Source organism: Vidua macroura, unplaced genomic scaffold (assembly GCF_024509145.1).
Source record: "Vidua macroura isolate BioBank_ID:100142 unplaced genomic scaffold, ASM2450914v1 whyUn_scaffold_231, whole genome shotgun sequence".
NCBI classification, from domain to species: Eukaryota; Metazoa; Chordata; class Aves; order Passeriformes; family Viduidae; genus Vidua; species Vidua macroura.
Window position 1 is genome coordinate 23,301 of NW_026530598.1, and position 25,424 is coordinate 48,724.

General features: G+C 66.4%; 1 protein-coding gene across 1 annotated transcript; it reads right to left on the minus strand.

Annotated features, from left to right (window-relative positions):
* Positions 1–168: 168 nt before the first annotated feature.
* On the minus strand, positions 169–25,085 carry RYR1 (ryanodine receptor 1; the record flags this gene model as incomplete). The annotated part of the gene is given in 42 exon segments (XM_053969531.1): positions 169–394; positions 971–1,022; positions 1,118–1,218; positions 1,329–1,393; positions 2,376–2,532; positions 2,631–2,765; positions 2,847–2,993; positions 3,094–3,154; positions 4,182–4,312; positions 4,427–4,469; positions 5,314–5,444; positions 5,998–6,231; positions 6,927–7,013; positions 7,119–7,287; positions 7,405–7,472; positions 7,846–9,143; positions 9,674–9,755; positions 9,835–9,939; positions 10,483–10,611; positions 10,708–10,796; positions 11,097–11,177; positions 12,751–12,768; positions 13,620–13,693; positions 14,078–14,154; positions 14,478–14,557; positions 14,951–15,050; positions 15,177–15,257; positions 15,715–15,766; positions 16,371–16,477; positions 17,357–17,446; positions 17,448–17,454; positions 18,047–18,159; positions 18,543–18,677; positions 19,436–19,495; positions 19,737–19,907; positions 20,361–20,375; positions 21,458–21,550; positions 21,640–21,727; positions 22,454–22,694; positions 23,534–23,848; positions 24,828–24,958; positions 25,035–25,085. Coding segments are annotated over 42 exon segments (5,560 nt in total), but the record flags the coding sequence as incomplete, so codon positions are not given.
* Between the last annotated feature and the right edge of the window lie 339 nt (positions 25,086–25,424).

Here is a 25,424-nt window from a genome sequence, read left to right on the forward strand (position 1 = left end):
TTGGTTTTGGGGATCCCAGGGGGTTTTGGGGATCCCCCTGGGGGGTTTTGGGGGTCGCGGGTGGTCAGTAACGAGTCAGGGGGGCAGCGACACTTGGCAGCGTTTATTTGGGGAGGGGGAAAGGCACTTGAAGAAGGTCTGGGGTCATTTTGGGGCTTTTTGGGGGGGTCTGTGACGAGCCAGTGACCCTCAGCAGCGTTTATTGGGGGGGGGGGAGGTGGGTCAAAGGCACTTGAAGGGGATTTTTGGGGAAGGGGATTTTTGGGGAAGGGGGATTTTGGGGAGGGGGATTTTGGGGTCATCCCAGCTGATCCTCGTACTGCTTGCGGAAGCAGTCCCCGGCCGGGAAGAAATCCCAGCAGCGCTCCTGGTACATCTTCCACACGTAAGATTCCTGGGGGAGGAATTGGGGAGGGGGCGTCGGGGGCATGGGGGACCCCCCACAGCACCCTCTCACCCACCCTGGGAATTCCACAGACACCCGAAATCCCCTAGAGACGCCCCCAAATCCCCTAGAGACCCTCCCCAAATCCTCTAGAGACCTGACCCAAATCCCCTTGAGACCCCCCCAAATCCCATAGAGACCCCCCAAATCCCTTAGAGACCCCCCCAAATCCCACAGAGACCCCCCCCCAATCCCATAGAGACCCCTCCTATAGAGCCCCCTCATGGGACTGCCCTTCCCTGTGGGCCCCATTCTCCCCCTAGACCCCCCCCAGAATCCCCAGTGACCCCCCCCAGACCCCCCAGTGACCCCCCAAGCCCCCCAGACCATCCTGGGACCCCCTCAAACCCCCCCAGACCACTCTGGGATCCCCCCAGAACCCCCAGTGACCCCCTCCCAAGCCCCCCCAGACCACCCTGGGACCCCCCCAAGCCCCCCAGACCCCCCAGTGACCCTCCCAAGCCCCCGCAGACCCCCCAGTGACCCCCCCCCACGCCCCCTCCCCAGGCCCCCCCCTCTCCCCACCTGCCCCGTGTGCTCCGTCTCGTCCTTGTTGATCAAATACATCAGGAAAAACCTGGGGGGGGGGGGGGGAGGTCAGCAGGGACCCCCGGACCCCTCCAGGACCTCCCAGAAGCCCCCTGTAGCCCCCCCCCAGCCCCCCCATCTCACATGTAGTTGGCCAGGTTGTGCTCCTCCAGCGTGTGGGTCTCGAAGCCGTGCGGCGTCGTGTCGAAATAATCGCTCCCGATGCCACAGATGAAACATTTCGTCTGGGGAGGGGGCCCGGGGGTGGGGGTCACAGAGGGGTCTCGGCGCCCCCCGACCCCACCTGGGATGGGGGTCCTCATCCTCCTGCCCCCCCCCCCTCCCCCCGACTCACCTCCATGTCCTCCTTCACCTGCTCCTGCTGGTCCCGCAGCTCCCCGAAGGCGTCGATGATCAGACCTGGGGGGCACGGAACGGAGGGGTCAGCGGGAGGGGACCCCCAGATCCCCCCCGGCCCCTTCCAGGACCCCCTGATCCCCCCACATCACCCCCAGGGCCCTTCCAGGACCCCCAGATCCCCCCCAAGGCCCTTTCAGATCCCCCCAGATCCCCTTCCAGGACCCCCTGATCCCCCCAGATCCCCCCAGATCCCCTTCCAGGACCCTCACATCCCCCCCAGCCCCTTCCAGGACCCCCTGATCCCCCCAGATCCCCTTCCAGGACCCTCACATCCCCCCCAGCCCCTTCCAGGACCCCCCTGATCCCCCTCAGCCCCTTCCAGGACCCCCCTGATCCCTCTCAGCCCCTTCCAGGACCCCCAGACTGACCCCACAGCCCCCCATCTGGGGGGTTCCCACCCTGGATGATGGCCAGGAGGATGACGATGATCCCCAAAGCCCCCTCCCCATCCTTTCCCATGAGGTTCCCACCCTGGATGAAGGTCAGGAGGATGACGATGACTCCCAAAGCCCCCTCCCCACCCCCCCAGACGCGGTGCCCACCCTGGATGAAGGCCAGGAGGATGATGATGACTCCCAGACCCCCTGAAACCCCCTCCCCACCCCCCCAGATGTGGTTCCCACCCTGGATGAAGGCCAGGAGGATGGCGATGACCCCCAAAGCCCCCTCCCCATCCCCTGCCAGGGGTTCCCACCCTGGATGAAGGCCGGGAGGATGACGATGACCCCCAAAGCCCCCTCCCCACCCCCCCAGACGCGGTGCCCACCCTGGATGAAGGCCGGGAGGATGACGATGACCCCCAAAGCCCCCTCCCCACCCCCCCAGACGCGGTGCCCACCCTGGATGAAGGCCGGGAGGATGACGATGACCCCCAAAGCCCCCTCCCCATCCCTTCCCATCAGGTTCCCACCCTGGATGATGGCCAGGAGGATGACGATGACCCCCAAAGCCCCCTCCCCATCTCTTCCCATGAGGTTCCCACCCTGGATGATGGCCAGGAGGATGACGATGACGAAGAAGAAGAAGGTGATGTCGAAGACCACGCGGTACAGCTCGTAATCGTCCCCCGCAGGGTCCTCGATCTCGTCGCCGATGCCGCCCCCGGCCCGGACCCCCACGTACATGTGGAACAGGTAACACTGCGGGGGTCGGGGGGGAGGTCAGGGACCCCCGGAGAACCCCAAAAATCCATCTGGGGACCTCCCCCGGGACCCCCCCCCCCCGTCCCCGATCTCACCGTCATCATGTCGTCGCACTTCATGTCGGGCTCGTCCTCGTCCTCGCTCTTGTTGTAGAACTTGCGGAAGAAGTTGAAGGCCACCACGGTGTACAGGTAGACCACCACGGCCAGCAGCCCCACCGTCATCACCAGCTGGGCACAGGGCGGTCAGGGGGGCACGCGGGGACCCCCCCGGGACCCCCCCTCCACCACACGCCGGGGGTGCCCCCACACCTGCTTGCCGTTGTGGGTGACGGAGGAGAGGATGGTGCGCAGCGTCTTGACGCCCATGGCGATGTCCAGCAGGTGCGAGGCGAAGAAGAAGTTGTTGTAGTGGCCCAGCAGGGACATGGCCATGTACCAGGTGAGGTACAGGAAGGACTGGGGGGCACACCTGGGGGTCACCCCAAAGCCGGGGGGGAGGAGGGGGGGGGGTCTCACAGCCCGGCTTTGTGGCGCCCCTTCCCCCCCTCAAACTCACGTTATCGGTGAAAATCACCCCGAATTTCCAGATCTGGTAGCGGATGTCGATGGATGTGATCCTGGGGGGGGCCACGGCGGGTGGGGGGGTCAGCGGGTGGGGACACCCCCAGGAAGGGTCAGGACCCCCCCCCCAGGGGATCCCCCAGACCCACGAGGTGGGTGTCTGACTGCCCCCAGGACCACACAGGACCCCTAAACCCCACCTTAGACCCCTGTAGTACCCCCAAACTCCCCCAAATCCCCCTCTAGGATCCCAACCCCCCCTTAGACTCCCAAACTCCCCCAAATCCCCCCTTAGGACCCCAAAACCCCCCCTTAGACCCCTGTAGCACCCCCAAACTCCCTCAAATCCCCCCCCCAGGACCTCAACCCCCTCTTTAGATCCCCGTAGCACCCCCAAACTCCCCCAAATCCCCCCCCTAGGACCCCAAACCCCCCCCTTAGACCCCTGTAGCACCCCCAAACTCCCCCAAATCCCCCCCTAGGACGCCAAAACCCCCCTTAGACCACTGTAGCACCCCCAAACTCCCCCAAATCCCCCCCTAGGACCCCAAAACCCCCCTTAGACCCCTGTAGCACCTCCAAACTCCCCCAAACTCCCCCAAATCCCCCCCTAGGACGCCAAAACCCCCCTTAGACCACTGTAGTGCCCCCAAACTCCCCCAAATCCCCCCCTAGGACCCCAAAACCCCCCTTAGACCCCTGTAGCACCTCCAAACTCCCCCAAACTCCCCCAAATCCCCCCCTAGGACCCCAAAATCCCCCCTTAGACCACTGTAGCACCCCCAAACTCCCCCAAACTCCCCCAAATCCCCCCCTAGGACCCCAAAACCCCCCTTAGACCCCTGTAGCACCTCCAAACTCCCCCAAACTCCCCCAAATCCCCCCCTAGGACCCCAAAATCCCCCCTTAGACCACTGTAGCACCCCCAAACTCCCCCAAACTCCCCCAAATCCCCCCTCTAGGACCCCAAAACCCCCCCTTAGACCCCTGTAGCACCCCCAAACTCCCCCAAACTCCCCCCTCTAGGACCCCAACCCCCCCCCACAGGACCCCCAAGGTGCCGCAGGTGCCCCCCGTGCCCACCAGGTGAGCAGGGAGCTGTCGGGGGGGGCCCTGCGCTCGCCCTGGGCCCCCATTTCCAGGCTGGCCAGGTCCATGCCCAGCAGCTCGGCGATCCTCTCCCGCCCGTAGATGTCCCCGTACTTCTCCATCACCTGGGGGATTGGGGGGGGGGGACACCCCAAAATCGAGGTAAAACCCCTCAAAGCGTCGGGGGGGGCACCTCCAAAAGGTGGGTAGGGGGTGGCGGCCCCAGGACCCCTCCTCACCTTCCTCTTGATGAACTTGTCCCAGTAATTGCTGGGGAAGGATCTGGGGGGGGGGTCAAGGCACAAAATGGGGGGGGGTCAGTGGGGATGACGCCCCCAGGTGGGGGTTGCCGGGGGACCCCAGTTGGTCCCACCGGACCCCCCCAGCACCCCCAAAACCTCTGTGAGACCCCCCCGAAACCCCCAGACCACCCTTCCAGCCCCTCGGGAACCCCTGGAACCCCCTCAGTGCCCTCCTGTGAGTCCCCAGTGCCTCCCAGTGCCCCCAGTGCCTTCCCAGTTCCCTCCCAGTGCCCCCCAGTTCCCTCCCATTGCCCCCCAGTGTCCTTCCAATGCCCCCCAGTGTCTCCCAGTGCCCCCCAGTGCCCCCCCAGTGCCCCCCAGTTCCCTCCCAGTGCCCCCAGTTCCCCCCCAGTGCCCCCCAGTTCCCTCCCAGTGCCCCCCAGTGCTTCCCAGTTCCCTCCCAATGCCCCCCAGTTCCCTCCCAGTGCCCCCCAGTGCTTCCCAGTTCCCTCCCAATGCCCCCCAGTGTCTCCCAGTGCCCCCCAGTGCCCTCCAGTTCCCTCCCAGTGCCCACCAGTGCCCTTCCAATGCCCCCCAGTGTCTCCCAGTGCCCCCCAGTGCCCCCCAGTGCCCCCCCAGTGCATCCCAGTTTCCTCCCAATGCCCCCCAGTGTCTCCCAGTGCCCCCCAGTGCCCTCCCAGTGCCCCCCAGTGCCCCCCCAGTGCATCCCAGTTCCCTCCCAGTGCCCCCAGTGCTTCCCAGTGCATCCCAGTTCCCTCCCAGTACCCCCCAGTGCCCTCCCAGTACCCCCCAGTGCCCTCCCAGTACTCCCCAGTGCCCTCCCCGTGCCCCCAGTGCCCTCCCAGTGCGTCCCAGTGCCGTACTGGGCGTTGAGCACCAGGCGGTCCCACTGTCCCTTGACGTCGTCGTCCGGGGGCTGCTCGGTGATGTAGAGCCCCGAGAACTCGAGGCGCCGCGCCACCTCCTTCTCCCGCTTGAAGATCACCAGGGGGATCTGGGGACACCGGGGGGGTCACAGGGGACACCGGGGGGGGGTCACAGGGGACATTGGGGACACCGGGGGGTCACAGGGGTCAGGGGGGGTCACAGGGGTCGGGGGGGTCACAGTAGAGCCCCGAGAACTCGAGGTGCCGTGCCACCTCCTTCTCCCGCTTGAAGATCACCAGGGGTTCTGGGGACACCGGGGGGGTCACAGGGGGGTCACAGGGGACATTGGGGACACCGGGGGGGGGTCACAGGTGACATTGGGGACACCAGGAGGTCACAGGGGGGGACACAGGGGTTGGGGGGACACACACAGGGGTCGGGGGGAGAACACATGGGTTTGGGGTCACACAGGGATTTGGGGTCACACAGGGATTTGGGGACCCCCACAGGGATTTGGGGACACACAGGGATTTGGGGACCCCCACAGGGGTTTGGGGACCCCCACAGGGGTTTGGGGACACACAAGGATTTGGGGTCACACAGGGGTTTGGGGAGATCACACAGGGATTTGGGGACCCCACAGGGATTTGGGGACACCGGGGGGGTGTCCCGGGGGTCACCTTGAGGCAGTTGTAGCCGATGATGCACAGGAAGGCCACCAGCGTGTGGGCCAGCGCCAGCCCCCGCAGGGCCGGGCCCATGTAGCCCGTGCTCTCCTCCAGGAAATAATAAACCTCGGGCTCCTCCGGGACCCCCCCCGCCGCCTCCGCGCCCCCCGGGACGCCCCCGTCCTCCTCGGGGGCCGCCCCCGAGCCCTCGGGCTCCTCCGGGGCGCCCGGGGGGTGCTCGGACACCTGCGGGGACGGGGACAGGTGAGGGACCCGCCCCCCCCACGGGGACAGCGGGGCTCCAGACCCCCCCTCTGTGGGGACACGGGGGTCTGGGGACCCCCCCACAATGGGGTATCGGGGTCTGGGGGCACCCAAAGTGTCCCCAAACTCCCCCTCTGTGGGGACACGGGGGTCTGGGGACCCCCCCCACAATGGGGTATCGGGGTCTGGGGGCACCCAAAGTGTCCCCAACCCCCCCTCTGTGGGGATAAAAGGGTCTGGGGACCCCTCTCAAAATGGGGGTACCAGGATCGGGGGGCACACAAAGTATCCCAAACCCCCCCTCTGTGGGGACAGGGGGGCTCCAGACCCCTTCTATGGGGTCACAGGTATCTGGAGATGCCCCCACAACGGGGTACTGCGGTCTGAGGACCCCCCCCCCCCCCAAAACGGGGTACTGGGGTCTGGGGGCACCCAAAGTGTCCCCAACCCCCCCTCTGTGGGGATAAAAGGGTCTGGGGACCCCTCCCAAAATGGGGTACCAGGGTCTGGGGGCACACAAAGTGTCCCCAAACCCCTGTGTGTCCCCACCCCAAGCTCCGATGGCTCTGGGGTGTCCCCACCTCATCTCAGCAGCTCAGTGGGGACCCAGGACCCCCTAAAAGCCCCCCACCCCGAGCCCCAGGCCCCCCAAACCCCCCTCCCCCCAGCCCCCCCACCTTGTAGAAGAGGAGGATGAAGTTGATGGCGAAGGCCAGGAACAGTGCCAGGAACCGCAGGTTGTAGAAGTTCCGCGACAGGTAATTCTGGGGGGAGGGGGAACCGGCCAATCCAGGGACCCCCGGGACTCCCCAAATCCCCTCGGGGCACCCCCAAGCCCCCTCCCCCGGAGACCCCCGGCCCCCCCTTACCAGGAACTTGACCCTCTGCACCTCCAGCTCGCCCCAGAAGTCGAAGCCGCCCTCGGCCGGGGGCTCCCGGCGCTCCCGGGGCACCGACTTGCGCCGCTTCGGGGGGGCGCGGGGCTCCGGCCCCTCCTCGGGCCCCTCGGGACCCCCGCCCTTCTCGCCGTTCTCTGTGCTGGGGGACAGCGGCCCACAGTGGGCGGGGGGGGGCTCGGGGACACCCCCGGAGCCGGCCACAGCCCCCCGCGGGGCAGGGACCCCTCCCCAAATTCCCGCCCCCCCCCGCCCTTACTCGGCTTTCTCGGTCTCGGCCGGGGGCTCCTCTTCCTTCTGCCCCTCCCCCACCTGCTCCGCCATCTCCTGGGGGGGACAAGGGGGGTCGGAGGGGGGGGGGGCTGGGGGGGCACATCCCCCCAGACCCCCCAAAGTCCCCCTGAGGCCGGGCAGGGCCATGGAGGGGGTTGGAATCGAGGCTTTGGGGACCCTCCACGGTGTCCCACCCCCCAAAGGGGACCCCGGGGACCCCCTCCCTCAAAGGGACCCCCAGAATCTCCCTCCCGGGTCCCCCCAAACCCCCCCCACCAGGAACTGCCATTGGGACCCCCAAAATCTCCCCAAGCCCCACCCTCCGCAGTGACCCCTGGGGTCCTCCCCCACCAAAAACCCCCAAAATCCCCCCTAGGGACCCCCAAAGCGCCACAGGAACCCCCAAAATCCGCTTTCCCCCCCTTACCCCGATCTTCCTGCGCAGGATGGGGGTCCCCTCGGGGGTGGGGGGCTCAGCCCCGGGGGGCTCCCCGATGTCCCCGAGCCCCCCGGGGGCGTCGGGGGCCGCCAGCCTGAAATGGGGGTCCTTGCGCGCCCCCGGCCCCGCCGGCACGGCCTTCACCTCCCGCCGCTCCTCCTCCTCCTCCTCGGCCGGGGGCGCCTCCAGCTGCGCCTCGGGGGGCTGCTCCGGCTCCGGGGGTCCCCCCTCGTCGCCCGCCCCGGCCTCGCCCCCGCCCACGGCGTCCTGGGTGGGGTCGGGCATGGAGCCCAGCACCTCGATGACCCCCAGGCGCTGCGCCCCCTCCACCAGCCCCCCGCCGAAGAGCGAGCTCCAGGCCAGGCGCCCCACGGCCCCCAGCACCCCCAGCCCCCCCAGCACGCCCCCCAGCGCCACGCGCCCCGCGCCCACGCCCGCCTCCCACGCCAGCTCGCGCCCCGACTTCTTGCGCAGCCTCCTGATCCTGCGGCGCCACGCCTGCGGCGAGCCCAGCAGCCGCCGCAGCGCCCCGAAGCCCGGCAGCGCCGGCGCCGGAGCCTCGGCCGGCTCCTCGTCCTCCCTGTCCTCGTCGTCCTCCTCCTCCTCGTCGCGCGGCGCCTCCTCCTCGGAGATGCGCGAGGCGATCTGCATCTCGAAGATGGTGTCCTCGCAGAAGTTGACGAAGAGCTCCATCTTCTCGGCCTCGCCGCCCTCGTTGACCACGTCGAAGATGAACTGGCGCTTGGACTCCTTGACCTGCGGCATCTCCCACTGTGCCTTGTTGGCGCCGCTGATCTCGAAGTAGATGCGCTCGATGCGCCGCGCCGCCCCCATGATCTCGATGCGGCCCAGGAAGGGCCGGAAATAGTCCAGGATGCTCTCGGCCTGCTCCAGGAAGGTCTTGAGGCGCTGGTCGTGCGGCACGTGCTCCGACAGGTTGGTCAGCAGCACGGCCACGTTGAAGCCGATGTCGCGCGCCGGCTCCTGGAAGCGCTGGGCGAAGCTCTCCACGTCGATCATCTCGTTCTCGTCGGCCTCGGAGCAGGAGAGCAGGAACTGGATCTCGTCGGGCTCGTACTGCTTCTGGCTGTCCATGGCCTTCTGGAAGTCCTTCTTGGAGATGAGCCCGCGCGGGTCGGTGACGAAGTGGCGGAAGGCGTCGGACGAGACGATGTCGCGCAGCTTCAGGAACATGTCAAAGAACTTGAGGATCATGGTGACGTTGCTGGAGGACTCCACCAGCATGTCCACCATCTGCCGGGCGATGGTGCCGTTCACCACGTTCCCTGCGGGGACACGGCGGCGTCACCGCCCTGCCGGCGGCCCCGGAGCCGTGGGGACGGCCTGGGGGGCGTGGGGACACCTGGGTGGTCAGGGGACACCTGGGTGGTCAAGGGACATCTTGAGTGGTCAAAGGGACACTTTGGATGGTCAAGGGACACCTTGGGTGGTCAGGGGACATTTTGAGTGGTCAAAGGGACACTGGGTGGTCAAAGGGACACCTTGGGTGGTCAAAGGGACACTTTGGATGGTCAAAGGGACACCTTGGGTGGTCAAGGGACACCTTGGGTGGTCAGGGGACATCTTGAGTGGTCAAAGGGACACTTTGGATGGTCAAGGGACACCTTGGGTGGTCAAGGAACACCTTGGGTGGTCAGGGGACATTTTGAGTGGTCAAAGGGACACTGGGTGGTCAAAGGGACACCTTGGGTGGTCAGGGGACACCTGGGTGGTCAGGGGACACCTGGGTGGTCAAGGGCCCCCCTGGGGGACGTGGGGACACCCCGGGTGGCACAAGGGGACTCTCCCCAGGTACCTTCGAGCAGGGACAGCAGCATCACCACCATGTCCTTCTGCAGGTCCAGCAGCTCCTTCAGCAGCCCGAGCTGGGACGAGTCCTGCGCACCAGAGCTCCCAGTTACCTCCCAGTAACTCCCAGTGCCCAACCAGTGCCCTCCCAGTGCTCCCGGTGCCCACCTGAGCCAGCTTCTTCATCATGTGTGCAAAGACGTGCAGGAAGCCGACGACGGCGTCCCAGAGGCGGCTGTGGGCCAGGCTCTGCTGGTTCCCAGTACAGGGGCCCTGGGGGACACCGGGACACTGGGAGGGACCCCCGAGAGCCCCCGGGGCACTGGGAGCACGGGGGAGCTTTGTGGGGGTTTGGGGGTCCCAGGTGTGTCCAGGAGGGGGGTCCCAGGTGGATTTTGGGGGGTCCCAGGTGTGTCCAGGGGGGTCCCAGGTGGATTTTGGGGGGTCCCAGGTGTGTCCAGGGAGTCACAGGTGTGTCCAGGGGGGTCCCAGGTGTGTCCAGGGGGTCCCAGGTGAGTTTGGGGAGTCCCAGGTGTGTCCAGGGGGTCCCAGGTGGGTTTGGGGGTCTCAGGCGTGTCCGGGGGGAGTCCCAGGTGTGTCCAGGGGGTCCCAGGTGTGTCCGGGGGGTCCCAGGTGTGTTTGGGGGTCTCAGGCGTGTCCGGGGGGAGTCCCAGGTGTATCCAGGGGGGGTCCCAGGCGTGCCCGGGGGGTCCCAGGTGTATCCAGGGGGGTCCCAGGCGTGCCCGGGGGGTCCCAGGTGTATCCAGGGGGGTCCCAGGCGTGCCCGGGGGTCCCAGGCGTGCCCAGGGGTCTCACCTGGATGTACTCGGTGAGGCTGTTGAACACCTGCTTGGCCACGGCCATGGCCTTGGAGAAGTTCCTCTTGCCCTGCTCGTCGATGACGTCCTTGCCCGAGTAGTACCAGTAGAAGTCACTGATGGACTCCTGGGGACGTTGGGGACAGTGAGGGGACACGGGGCCGGCAGCAGTCGCCGGTGGCTCCTGGGGACACTGGGGACACTGGGGACAGGTGTGTGTCACCTGCAGGCGCAGCAGGTAGTCCACGGTGCAGATGATGATGTTGATGGTGGTCGTGTTCCCCGTCTGCGTCCGCAGGTAGTTCTGGAAGTCTGGGGGGGACAGGGACACCCCGGGGGTCACCTCGCTGTCACCTCGCTGCCACCTGGGTCCCCCCGTGTCCCCCTGTGTCCCCCCCTCCCCGAGTCACCGCCCTCTTCCCGGCCCCTCCTGGCCCAGGGACCCCCGAGCCCCCTCCTCCCCACACAGAGCCCCCCGAGCCGTGTCCCCAGGTGTCCCCAGGTGTCCCCAGGTGTCCCCCCGTGTCTCCAGGTGTCCCCAGGTGTCCCCCCGTGTCCCCAGGTGTCCCCCAGTGTCCCCAGGTGTCCCCCCGTGTCCCCAGGTGTCCCCACCGTTGTTGTGGCCCTCGCAGAGCAGCTGCAGCAGCCGGAACAGGTCCTGGGTGAATTCATCGTCCGACATCACCTTCTCCCCTGGGGGGACACGGGGGGCACACGGGGACAGCGGGGTCACCGGGGGTCACGGGTGGCACGGGGACACGCCCCAGTGGCACGGGGACACCACAGAGTGGCACAGGGACACCCTGGTGTGACAGGGACACCCCGAGATGGCACAGGGACACCAGAGAGTGGCATGGGGACAATCCAAGGTGGCACCAGGACACCAGAGAGTGGCACAGGGACAACCTGAAGTGGCACAGGGACACCAGAGAGTGGCACGGGGACAATCTGAGGCGGCACCAGGACACTCCAGGGTGGCACGGTGACACCAGGGAGTGGCACAGGGACAACCTGAGGTGGCACAATGACACCAGAGAGTGGCACGGGGACACCGAGATGGCACAGGGACACCGGAGAGTGGCACGGGGACAATCCGAGGTGGCACAAGGACACCCCAGGGTGGCACAGTGACACCAGAGAGTGGCACGGGGACACCAGAGAGTGGCACAGGGACAACCTGAAGTGGCACAATGACACCAGAGAGTGGCATGGGGACGCCCTGAGATGGCACGGGGACACCACAGAGTGGCACAGGGACAAGCAGGGTGGCACGGGGACAGCAGAGGGGACATTGGGGTGGCACAGGGACATGCTGGGGTGGCACGGGGACAAGCAGGGTGGCACAGGGACACTGGAGGGGACATTGGGGTGGCACAGGGACATGCTGGGGTGGCACGGGGACAAGCAGGGTGACAGTGAGGACATGGGGGTGGTTAGCAGGGAGGGGACACGCAGGGGACAAGCAGGGACACGGTGACAGCCACCCTCCTCCTGCCCCCCCCAGCCCCATGGAGCCTTTGGGGACCCCTGAGGGACCCCAGCCCTGACCCCCCTACAGCCCTGAGACCACCTGGAGACCCCCCCAGCCCTACAGACCCCCGAAAGCCCCCATGGCCCCAATAATGCCCTATAGCCCCCAGCCCCAAATCCCCCATGGACCCCAGCCCCAAATCCCCCATAGCCCCGATAATGCCCTATAGCCCCCAGCCCCAAATCCCCCATGGCCCCGATAATGCCCTATAGCCCCCAGCCCCAAATCCCCCATAGCCCTGATAATCCCCTGTAGCCCCCAGCCCCAAATCCCCCATGGACCCCAGCCCCAAATCCCCCATAGCCCTGATAATGCCCTATAACCCCCAGCTCCAAATCCCCCATGGACCCCAGCCCCAAATCCCCCATAGCTCTGATAATCCCCTATAGCCCCCAATAATTCCCTATAGCCCCCAGCCCCAAATCCCCCATAGTCCCCTTACAGCCCCCAAGACCCCATAGCCCCCCCCAGCCCCAAATCCCCCATAGCCCTGATAATCCCCTATAGCCCCCAATAATTCCCTATAGCCCCCAGCCCCAAATCCCCCATAGCCCCCTTACAGCCCCCAAGACCCCATAGCCCCCCCCAGCCCCAAATCCCCCATGGCCCCCTTACAGCCCCCTAGACCCCATAGCCCCCCCAGCCCTATAAGGCGCCCCACAGCCCTCCTGCAGCCCCTGAGGCCCTGTAGCCCCCCCTGGCCCTATAGCCCCCCCGTTCCCGCCCCATATTTACCGTTCTCCCGGCTGATGACTGCCAGCGGAGCCGGGGGGAGAGAAGAGACAGTGAGCAGGGGGGGGGCACGGGGATTTTGGGGGGCACCGGGGGGAATTTGGGGGTCTGGGGGGAAACCAGGGGTCCAGGGAAAGATTTGGGGTGGGGGGAATTAGGAGGGTGGGGGGGATTTGGGATCCAGGGGGGAAATTGGGGATCCAGGGGGGGAATTAGGGTTGGGGGACACTGGGGATCCAGCGGGGAAATTGGGGGTCCAGGGAAAGATTTTGGGGTGGGGGGAATTAGGAGGGTGGAAAAAATTTGGGATCCATGGGGGAATTGGGGGGTGGGGGGTATTAGGGTTGGGGGATTTAGGGAACCAGGGGGGATTTAGGGGATCCAGGGTGGAAATTTGGGATCCAGGGGGGGGGAATTGGGGATCCAGGGGGGGAATTGGGGATCCACAGGGATAATTGGGGTGGGGGGAATTGGGGTTTGGGGGATTTAGGGATCATGGGGGGATTTAGGGTTTGGGGGGGATGACAAACAAAGGGGGGCAATTAGGAGGGTGGGGAGCAAAAGATTTTGGGGGGCATTAGGGGCGGGGGGGCATTGGGGTTTGAGGGAATTAGTGGGGGAATTGGGGGTGGGGGGGGCATTAGATTTTGGGGGGTTTTAGGGCAGGAACTGGGGTGCATTAGGGGTGGGGGGGCATTAGATTTTGGGGGGTTTTAGGGTCAGGGAGCCACACGCTCAGCAGGGGCTTGGGGTGGAGCAGCGCGGGGGTTTTGGGGTGCAGAACGGGGGGACCCCCCCTCAGTCCCAGCTTGCCCCGTCCCTCTGGGGGTCCCGGGGGGGTCCCGGGGGGGTCCCGGGGGTCCCCCACTCACTCGTGCCCTCCTCGGTGACCATGCCCAGCCCCTCGGCCTTGTTCTGCCGCTCGAAGGCGTTCAGGTCCAGGACGCTGCGGGAGCGGGGTCAGGGGCACCCCAAAACCGCCACGGCCCCGCCCGGGGGTCCCGCCTGCTCCGGGGGACCCCGACAGCTCCGGGGGGGACCCCAATAGCCCCAGGGAGACCTCAATAGCCCCGGGAGGGACCCCAATAGCCCCAGGGGGACCCCAATTCCCACAGGGGGACCCCAATAGCCCCAGGGGAACCCCAATTCCCACAGGGGGACCCCAATAGCCCCGGGGTGACCCCAATGGCCCCGGGGGGACCCCAATTCCTGCGGGGTGACCCCAATTCCCGCGGGGTGACCCCAATTCCCACAGGGGGACCCCAATAGCCCCGGGGTGACCCCAATGGCCCCGGGGTGACCCCAATTCCCGCGGGTCCCCCTCCCGTACCTGCAGGTTTGCATCAGCGCCTGCACGCTCTGGAAGAATCCGACCTCGCGCTTGGACTTGAGGTACTCGAGCATCTTCTGTGGGGCCAGGTGGGACAGGTGAGACAGGTGGGACAGGTGGGGATAGGTGGGACAGGTGGGACAGGTGAGACAGGTGAGACAGGTGGGACAGGTGGGACAGGTGGGACAGGTGAGACAGGTGAGACAGGTGGGACAGGGACAAGGGGGACAGCTGAGACAGGTGGGACAGGTGAGACAGGTGGGACAGGGACAAGGGGGACAGGTGAGACGGGGGGACAGGTGGGACATTGAGGACAGGTGCGACAGGTGGGACATTGGGGACAGGTGGGACAGGGACAGGTGGGACATTGAGGACAGGTAGGCCAGGTGGGCTGACGCACCTGCTGCACGTCCGCGTTGCCCCCGTTGAGGATGGAGATGCCCAACTTGAGGGTGGAGGAGACCATGGCCCCCCGCTCACCTGGGGACAGGTGGGGGCACCGGGGTCACCGAGGGGTCACCGAGGGGTCACCGAGGGGTCACACCAGGGTCACTCAGCGGTCACTCATTGGTCACTCATTGGTCACTCATGGTCACTCAGGGGTCACTCATTGGTCACTCATTGGTCACTCATGGTCACTCACGGTCACTCAGGGGTCACTCAGCAGTCACTCATTGGTCACTCAGCGGTCACTCAGCAGTCACTCATTGGTCACTCATTGGTCACTCAGCGGTCACTCATTGGTCACTCATTAGTCACTCATTGGTCACTCAGGGGTCACTCATTGGTCACTCATTGGTCACTCAGCGATCACTCATTGGTCACTCATTGGTCACTCATTGGTCACTCATTGGTCACTCAGCGGTCACTCACCCTTGCAGGCGCTGATCATCTGCAGCACCATCTCGGCCGCCCCCCGCGTGTGCAGCCGGGCCTGCTGCGACAGCAGCTTCTGCTTCTCCATCTCCTTCTCCTGGGGTCAGGGGGTCACAGGGGTCATGGGGGGGTCAGGGGGTCACAGGGGTCATGGGGGGGTCAGGGGGGTCTCGGGGTCAGGGGGGTCACAGAGGGGGTCAGGAGTTTTTGGGGTCCCCCCCACCTCAAACGAATCCTCGGCCTCTTCCTCTTCCTTCTCCTCTTCCTCCTTCTCTTCCTCTTCCCCTTCCTCTGTGTGGCAGCTCTGGGGGAATGGGGGGGGGGGTCCTCAAATTAGGAACCCCCCCCAAACCCACCTGGGGGTCCCCAAAATCCCTGGGGACCACCAAAGCCCCCCCCATCCCTGAAACCCCTGTGAAACCCCCAAAATCCCTGGGAACCCCCAAAACCCCTGTGACCCCCAAAATCCCCGGGGACCTCCAAATCCCCCTGTGACCCCCCCCCCCAATCTTTGGGGACCCCAAACTCCTTCAGCCCCATGGGGACCCCCCCAATCTTTGGGAACCCCCCCATCTCCAGTTCCCCCCAAAATCCCTGGGGACCCCACCCCAATCCCAGCCCCTCCACCCCCAAAATGACCTCGAGGACCCCCGAGCCCACAGCCCTTGGGGTGTCCCGGTTTTGGGGTGTCCCGGTTTTGGGGTGTCCCGGTTTTTGGGGTGCCCCAGTTCTGGGGTGCCGCGGTTTTTGGGGTGCCCCACCTTGGCCATGATCCCGGCGTAGGCCATGTACAGGTGATCCTGCTCCAGGTGGCTGCGGGGTGTGGGGAGGGGGACACGGGTTGGGGACGGGGGGGGGGACACCCCGGAACCCCCCAAAAGGGGACCCAGGTGAGCCCCAGGTGAGCCCGGGGGGTTGGAGCTGCCCCCGGCCTCAGGTGTCACCCCGGGTTTTGGGGTGCCCACGGTGGGATTTGGGGTCTCCTCTGTGGGGTTTTGGGGCTTCTCCGTGGGTTTGGGGTCCCTCCCAGTGGGATTTGGGGTTTCTGGATCCCAGACCCAGAGGGATTTGGGGTCCCTGCAGGGATTTGGGGTCTCCAGAGGATCTGGGGTCCCCTCAGGGATTTGGGGTCCCCTCAGGGATTTGGGGTCCCCGCAGGAATTTGGGGTCCCGTCAGGGATTTTGGGTCCCCACAGGGATTTGGGGTCCCCAAGGGGATTTGGGGTCCCCTCAGGATTTGGGGTCCCCAAGGGGATTTGGGGTCCCCTCGGGGATTTTGTGTCCCCTCAGGGATTTGGGGTCACCTCAGGATTTGGGGTCCCTGCTGGGATTTGGGGTCCCCAGGGAATTTGGGGTCCCCTCAGGGGTTCGGGGTCCCCTCAGGGTTTTTGGGGTCCCCTCAGGGATTTGGGGTCACCTCTGCTCGGTCAGGGCAGTGCGGCTGAAGTGCAGGATCAGCTGGTGCAGCGGGTCCGGCCGCGCCTCCGCCTCTTCCTCCTCCTCCTCCTCCTCCCGCCCCGACTTCTGGGCCCAGAAACCCCAAACCCCGCGTCAGGGGGGCTCGGGGTGTCCCCAAACCCCCGGGGTGTCCCCAAACCCCAAATGGTGTCCCCAAATCCCCGAAGGATGTCCCCAAACCCTCGAAGGATGTCCCCAACCCCAAAATGATGTCCCCAAACCCCCAATGGATGTCCCCAAAGCCCCGGGGGATGTCACCAAAGCCCCGATGGATGTCCCCAAACCCTCGAAGGATGTCCCCAACCCCAAAATGATATCCCCAAACCCCCGGGGTGTCCCCAAACCCCCGGGGTGTCCCCAAACCCCCGGGGATGTCCCCAAACCCCCAGGGATGTCCCCAAACCCCCGAAGGATGTCCCCAAAGCCCCAGAGATGTCCCCAAACCCCCAGGGGATGTCCCCAAGCCCAAAATGATGTCCCCAAACCCCCGGGGTGTCCCCAAACCCCCAATGGGTGTCCCCAAACCCCCGGGGATGTCCCCAAACCCCCTGGAGATGTCCCCAGATCCCCGATGGATGTCCCCAAACCCCTGGGGGATGTCCCCAGATCCCCGATGGATGTCCCCAACCCCCAGGGATGTCCCCAAGCCCCCGGGGGTGTCCCCAAACCCCCAGGGATGTCCCCAAACCCCCAGGGATGTCCCCAAACCCCCAGGGATGTCCCCAGATCCCCGATGGATGTCCCAAACCCCCTGGAGATGTCCCCAAACCCCCTGGAGATGTCCCCAGATCCCCGATGGATGTCCCCAAACCCCCTGGAGATGTCCCCAGATCCCCGATGGATGTCCCCAAGCCCCCAGGGATGTCCCCAAACCCCCTGGAGATGTCCCCAAGCCCCCGGGAGTGTCCCCAAGCCCCCGGGGGTGTCCCCAGCCCCGGCTGTCACCGAGAGGTCGTCGATCATGCGGTCCTCGAAGGGCGGCTGCTCCCGGGCCAGCCACGAGAGCCGGTAGGACTCCAGGAACATGTTACAGGCCCCGGTGCCTGGGGACACCCGTGTCACCTGCGCCCACCTGGCCTCACCTGGGGCCCAGCCCTCCCCCGGGGTCCCAGGTGCCACCCACGGGGTCCCAGGTGTCACTTAGGGGGTGCCAGGTGCCACCCAAGGGTTCCAGGTGCCACCCAGGGAGTGCCAGGTGCCACCCAGGGCTCCCAGGTGCCACCCAGGGAGTGCCAGGTGCCACCCAGGGCTCCCAGGTGTCACCCAGGGCTCCCAGGTGTCACCCAGGGGGTCCCAGGTGCCACCCACAGGGTCCCAGGTGCCACCCGGGGTCCCAGGTGCCACCTAGGGAGAGCCAGGTGCCACCCAGGGGGTCCCAGGTGACACCCACGGGGTCCCAGGTGCCACCTAGGGAGAGCCAGGTGCCACCCAGGGGGTCCCAGGTGACACCCACGGGGTCCCAGGTGCCACCTAGGGAGAGCCAGGTGCCACCCAGGGGGTCCCAGGTGTCACCCAGCAGGGCTGAAACGCCTCCAAGGACATTCCCAGTTCCCCTGAGGGGGTCTCAGGGTGGCCACCCCCACTCCCAGTGCCCTCCCAGTGCCCCCAGTGCCCTCCCAGTGCCCCCGTGCCCACCTGGGCAGGTTGTACAGGGGGGTCATGCGGAAGCAGGCGACGACGGCGCGGCGGCGCTGCTTGGACAGGAGCTTGTGCCACACGGCCTTCTTGGACTTGTAGGGGTGCTCCGTCTGTGGGGGGGGTCACCTGGGGTCACCTGGGGTCACCTGGGCACCCCTGGGACCCCCCAAAACACCCCAGGGCACCCAAAAGGGCACACAACACCCAAAGCTTGTGACGCACGGCCACCTTGGACTTGTAGGGGTGCTCTGTTTGCAGGGAGAGTCACCTGGGGTCACCTGGGGTCACCTGGGCACCCCCAAACCCCCCTGAGCACCCCTGAACCCCCCCAGGACCCCCCCCAGGGCACCCAGAAAGGCACACAGCACCCAAAGCTTGTGCCACACGGCCACCTCGGACTTGTAGGGGTGCTCCGTCTGTGGGGGGGTCACCTGGGGTCACCTGGGGTCACCTGGGCACCCCTGAGCCCCCCCAGCCCCCCCAGCCCCCACACCTGCTCCAGGTGGTAGAGCACGGCCGACACCTCCTGCACCCTGCGCACGACCTGCTCGGGGCTGTCGGGGTCCTCGTCCCGGCCCGCCTGGCGCACCAGGGCCATCTGCCAGCGCGCCGAGCCCGTGTTCTCCACCTGGGGACAGCATTGGGGACATTGGGGACAGCATTGGGGACAGCACCGGGGCCATCTGCCAGCGCGCCGAGCCCGTGTTCTCCACCTGGGGACATTGATTGGGGACATTGGGGACAGCATTGGGGACAGCACCGGGGCCATCTGCCAGCGCGCCAAGCCCGTGTTCTCCACCTGGGGACATTGATTGGGGACATTGGGGACAGCATTGGGGACAGCACCGGGGCCATCTGCCAGCGCGCCGAGCCCGTGTTCTCCACCTGGGGACATTGATTGGGGACATTGGGGACAGCATTGGGGACAGCACCGGGGCCATCTGCCAGCGCGCCAAGCCCGTGTTCTCCACCTGGGGACAGCATTGGGGACATTGGGGACAGCATTGGGGACATTGGGGACAGCACTGGGGCCATCTGCCAGCGCGCCGAGCCCGTGTTCTCCACCTGGGGACAGCATTGGGGACATTGGGGACATTGGGGACAGCACCGGGGCCATCTGCCAGCGCGCCGAGCCCGTGTTCTCCACCTGGGGACAGCATTGGGGACATTGGGGACAGCATTGGGGACATTGGGGACAGCACTGGGGCCATCTGCCAGCGCGCCGAGCCCGTGTTCTCCACCTGGGGACATTGGGGAAATGGGGGGGCACAGGGGGCTCCTGGGGACACAGGTGACACTGGGCACACAGGTGACACGGGGGACACGGTGACACAGGGGGCACGGTGACACAGGGGACACGGTGACATGGGGGCTGTGCCAGCTCACCTTGTCCTGCAGGTGCAGGTTGTTGTGCAGGAACTCCCGAACCTCCTCGTCCGTGTCCTTCTGCAGGGGGGGGGGACACAGGGGACACCTCAGGGAGAGGTCCCCAAACCCTTGGGGGTGTCCCTGAAGTGTCCCTGGCCACCCACCAGGGCGCAGTGGCCACCCTTGGCCAGCGCCATGTCCCCAGCCCCAGGGCTTTGTCCCTAAACCCAGGGGACATCTGTGGGTCCCAGGTGTCCCCAGGTGTCCCCAGGTGGCCCCAGGTGTCCCCAGGTGTCCCCAGGTGTCCCCGGGCACCCACCAGGGCGTAGCGGCCCTTGGCCAGCGCGATCAGCTCCTGGTCGGCGGGCGAGCACATGTTGAGGCCGATGGGCAACATCTTCTTGAGCGTGGCCACGATGAGCGAGGTGTGCACCGAGTACCTGTCCCCGCGGCGCCGCTTCTTGGAGCGCTCCTGCTCCGAGCCACCGCCCTGCAGGGACGGGGACGGGGACAGGGATGGGGACAGGGATGGGGACACGGGGTCAGCAGGGACCCCAAAACCTCAGTGACAGCTCCTGCTCCGAGCCACCACCCTGCAGGGACGGGGACGGGGACAGGGATGGGGACACGGGGTCAGCAGGGACCCCAAAAGCACAGGGACAGGAGTAACCCCATAAGGACAGAGGGGTCCCAGCCAAGGTCACGCCACAGAAGGGTCCTGGGGGTCCCAAGCGTGGTGGCCCCACAGGACAGGACCCTGCAGGAGTTTTGGGGTCACAACCGTGGTGACCCCAGGACAGGACCCTGCAGGAGTTTTGGGGGATCCCAAGTGTGGTGACCCCCAGGACAGGACCCTGCAGGAGTTTTGGGGGGTCCCAGATGTGGTGACCCCCCCGAGGGGTCCTGGGGGACCCCTGTCCCCCCCAGCCCCCTCCCCGCTAACCTGTCCATCTCCAGACTGGGAGCAGCACCCGCAGCCGAGGGGAGAGAAGAGAGAGAGTTAGGGACACGGGGACACCGTTAGGGACATGGGGACACCACTGGGGACAGCACTGGGGACACTGGGACACCGTTAGGGACACGGGGACACCGTTAGGGGACACTGGGACACTGTTAGGGACACGGGGACACCGTTAGGGACATGGGGACACCACTGGGGACACCGTTAGGGACATGGGGACACCGCTAGGGACATGGGGACACCACTGGGGACAGCACTGGGGACACTGGGACACCATTAGGGACACGGGGACACCGCTGGGGACACCGTTAGGGACATGGGGACACCACTGGGGGACAGCACTGGGGACACTGGGACACCGTTAGGGACACGGGGACACCGCTGGGGACACCATTAGGGACATGGGGACACCACTGGGGACAGCACTGGGGACACTGGGACACCGTTAGGGACATGGGGACACCACTGGGGACACCGTTAGGGACACTGGGACACCGTTAGGGACATGGGGACACCATTAGGGACACGGGGACACCACTGGGGACACCGTTAGGGACATGGGGACAGCACTGGGGACAGCACTGGGGACACTGGGACGGTGTTGGGGACACTGAGACAGTGGTGAATTTGGGGTCTCAGGTGGGATTTGGGGTGAATTCGGGGTCCAGGATAGGATTTTGGGGTGAATTAGAGGTTTAAGGTGGGATTTGGGGTGAATTTGGGGTCTCTGGTGGGTTTTGGAGTGAATTAGAGGTTTGAGGTGGGATTTGGGGTGAATTCGGGGTCCCAGGTGGGATTTTGGGGTGAATTACAGGTTTGAGGTGGGATTTGGGGTGAATTCAGGGTCCCAGGTGGGATTTGGGGTGAATTCAGGGTCCCAGGTGGGTTTTGGGGTGAATTCAGGGTCCCAGGTGGGTTTTGGGGTGAATTCGGGGTCCCAGGTGGGTTCGGGGCGGTTTTCAGGGCTCTGGGGGGGGATTGGGTGGGGTGGAGCCCAGGGGGGGTCGGGTGGGCTGGGGGGCGCAGGGGGTCCTGGCGGGGGGGGGGGGGGGGGCATTTTGGGGTCCCCCCCAGCCCACCTTGGCCATCTTGCTCTTGCTGTCGGCCGTCAGGAAGGACATGTTGTTGATCTCGTTCTGCACCACGAAGTTCTGCTCCTCACGCTTGAAGTTCTGGGGTGGGGGGGGACACGGACAGGGGGTCAGGGACCCCCCAAAGGCCCCCTGGGACCCCCCACAGGCCCCCTGGGACCCCCACTCACGTGAGACTTGGACCAGTAGATGAAGACCTCGCCCACCATGCGGAACAGCTCCTCCGCGTCCTCGTTGGGCTCCGTCAGCCACTTGGCCCTGCGGGGACACCGGGGGGACACAGGGGGTCACAGGGGGGGTCACCACCCAGGGGCCACCATCAGCGGGTCACCGCTGTTGGTCAGCAGGGTCACTAACCCCATGGCCACCATCGTTGGGTCCCCATGGCCACCATTAATGATTCCCCCCGTGTTTGGTCCCTGTGGCCACTGTGGTTGGGTTCCCAAGGCCACCACGGTTGGGTCACCACAGCCATGTCCCCAAGGCCACCACGGCCATATCCCCAAGGTAACCATGGTTGTCACACCCTGGTTGTGTCCCCAAGGCCACCATGGTTGGGTCGCCACAACTGTGTCCCCAAGGCCACCCCGGCCATGTCCCCAAGGCCACCACAGCCATATCCCCAAGGTAACCATGGTTGGCTCACCCTGGTTGTGTCCCTAAGGCCACCGTGGCCATGTCCCCAAACCCACCACAGCTGGCTCACCCCGGTGGTGTCCCCAGCCCCCTGGCCGTGTCCCCAGCCGTGTCCCCAGCCCCCTGGCCATGTCCCCAGCCCCCTGGCCGTGTCCCCAGCCGTGTCCCCAGCCCCCCAGTACTGTCCCCAGCCCCCCATCACTGTCCCCAGCCCCCTGGCCATGTCCCCAGCCCCCTGGCCGTGTCCCCAGCCATGTCCCCCAACCCCCAGTACTGTCCCCAGCCCCCCATCACTGTCCCCAGCCCCCTGGCCATGTCCCCAGCCGTGTCCCCAGCCCCGGCCCTGACCGGCTGTTGTCCACGTAGCGGATGAGCAGCGGGTAGAGCGCGTAGAGGTCGCGGCAGAGCACCGAGAACTCGTCGCGGATCAGCAGCTCCGCGTCCTCGCCCTCGGCCTTGCCCTCGAGCCGCAGCTGCTCCTCCTCGGCCACCACCTTCCCCGCGCGCTTCCGCAGCCGCCCCAGCGTGGGGATGAAGTGCGAGCGCAGCAGCTCCGGCCGCGCCTTGCTCACGATGGGCTGGGCGAACACTGCAGTGGGCAACCGTGGCCACTGTGAGCCCCCGGGACAGCCAAAACGGCCCGGGGCCACCAAAACACCCCTGGGACCACCAAAACACCCCTGGGACCACCCCAGGACCACCTAAACACCCCTGGGACCACCAAAACACCCCTGGGGCAGCTCTGGCTGCACCTTGGTCACAATGGGCTGGGTGAACACTGCAGTGGGCAACCGTGGCCACTGTGAGCCCCAGGACAGCCCAAAACGGCCCGGGGCCACCAAAACCCCCCTGGGACCACCAAAACACCCCCGGGACCACCCCAGGACCACCTAAACACCCCTGGGACCACCAAAACACCCCTGGGACCACCCCAGGACCACCTAAATACCCCTGGGACCACCAAAATGTCCCAGGGCCACCAAAACACCCCTGGGACCACCAAAACACCCCTGGAACCACCCCAGGACCACCTAAACACCCCTGGGGCAGCTCTGGCTGCACCTTGCTCACGATGGGCTGGGTGAACACTGCAATGGGCAACCGTGGCCACTGTGAGCCCCGGGACCACCAAAATGGCCCAGGGCCACCAGAGACCCTCCAGGACCACACATGGCCACCACCATCACCTGTAGGACCCACCCAGGGCCACCAGCACCACCCTGGGACCACCAAAACCCAGCAGAGTGACCTGCAGGACCTGCCTGTGGCCACCAGCACCATCCTGGGGCCACTGAAACCCACCCAGGGCCAGCAGAGTGACCTGCAGGACCTGCCTGTGGCCACCAGCCCCATCCTGGGACCACCGAAACCCAGCAGAGTGACCTGCAGGACCCGCCCATGGCCACCAGCCCCTCTGGGCACCCTCACCCGCCAGCCTCTTCATCCAGGAGGCCTCGTCGATGCCCAGGTTGTTGACCACGATGTGCAGGATGTGGCCCAGGAGGGCGTTGAGGTGGTGGCCGGTGACGTCGGTGGCCCAGGGGCCCTGGGGGGCGGCGTCGGGGCCGCGCTCCCACCAGCGGGGCAGGTAGTGGCACAGCATGGGCAGCGTCACCTCGATCACGTGTGGCATCTCCGTGTAGCGCGCCCCCGAGTCCGCCAGGCCACCGATGTCCCCCATGAGCCGCTCCAGGTCCGGCAGGTCCGGGCACAGCTCCTCCACCCGCGAGGGGAGACCCAGCACTGGGGACACGGGACAGGGTTGGGGACACCCCGAGGGGACATGGGGACACCCCAATGGGACAGGACACAGCTCCTCCACCCGCGAGGGGAGACCCAGCACTGGGACACGGGACAGGGTTGGGGACATGGGGACAGGAGCTGGGGACATGGGACAGAGTTGGGGACACGGGGACAGGGGCTGGGGACACCCCGAGGGGACATGGGGACACCCCAATGGGACAGGACACAGCTCCTCCACCCGCGAGGGGAGACCCAGCACTGGGGACACGGGACAGGGTTGGGGACATGGGGACAGGGGCAGGAAACACCCAAGGGGAGATGGGGACAGGGCTGGGGACAAAGGGACAGGGGCTGGGGACACCCCAAGGGGAGATGGAGACACAAGGACAGGGTTGGGGACACGGGGACAGGGGCTGGGGACACCCCAAGGGGACAGGACACAGCTCCTCCACCCGCGAGGGGAGACCCAGCACTGGGGGGGACACGGGGACAGGGTTGGGGACACCCCAATGGGACAGGGGCTGGGGACACCCCAAGGGGAGATGAGGACATGGGGACAGGGCTGGGGACACGGGGACAAGGTTGGGGACACGGGGACAGGAGCTGGGGACATCCCAATGGGACAGGGCACAGCTCCTCCACCCGCGAGGGGAGACCCAGCACTGGGGACACTGGGACAGGGTTGGGGACACGGGGACAGGGTTGGGGACACCCCAAGGGGACATGGGGACACGGGGACAGGGCTGGGGACACACCAAGGGGACATGGGGACACGGGGACAGGGGCTGGGGACACACCAAGGGGACATGGGGACACGGGGACAGGGCTGGGGACAAGGGACAGGGTTGGGGACACGGGGACAGGGGCTGGGGACAGGGGAACACAGGTGACACAGGCGACCCTGGGGTGACACAGGTGACACAGAAGTGGCACAGGCGGCACAGAGGTGGCACACAGGTGACACACAGGTGACACCCACGGGCGCGCTCGCGGGCGCTCTTGGTGCTGTACACGGAGCTGGGGTTCAGGTGGTTCAGCTGCGGCTCCAGGAAGGCCACGGGCATGGCGGCGGCCAGGCGGGCCAGGCACTCGCCCAGGGCCGGCCGCTGCCTGCGGGGACATCGGGGACATCGGGGGGACATCGGGGGGGACACCGGGGGGACATCCAGGGGTCACCCCACGGCACCCCATGGCAGCAGCCAGGCGGGCCAGGCACTCGCCCAGGGCCGGCCGCTGCCTGCAGGACACCAGGGGACATTGGGGACATCGGGGGGACATCCAGGGGTCACCAGGGGACATCCAGGGGTCACCCCTAACCCAGGGAACCCCAGGCCCCACCCCAAACCCGTCACACATTTTGGGGGGGGGGTCTCCCAAAATGGTTTTATGTGTGTCCCCTCCTTCAGGTCCAGGGCGTTTCTGGGGTTTTTGGGGTCCCCACTGAGATTTTGGGGTCCCCCCCGGGGTTTTTGGGGTCCCTCTTGGGGTTTGTGAGTCTCCCCACTAGGTTTTGGGGCCCCACCCCCCAAGGTTTTGGGGTCCCCCTGGGTTTTTTTGGGGTCCTCCCACGGTTTTG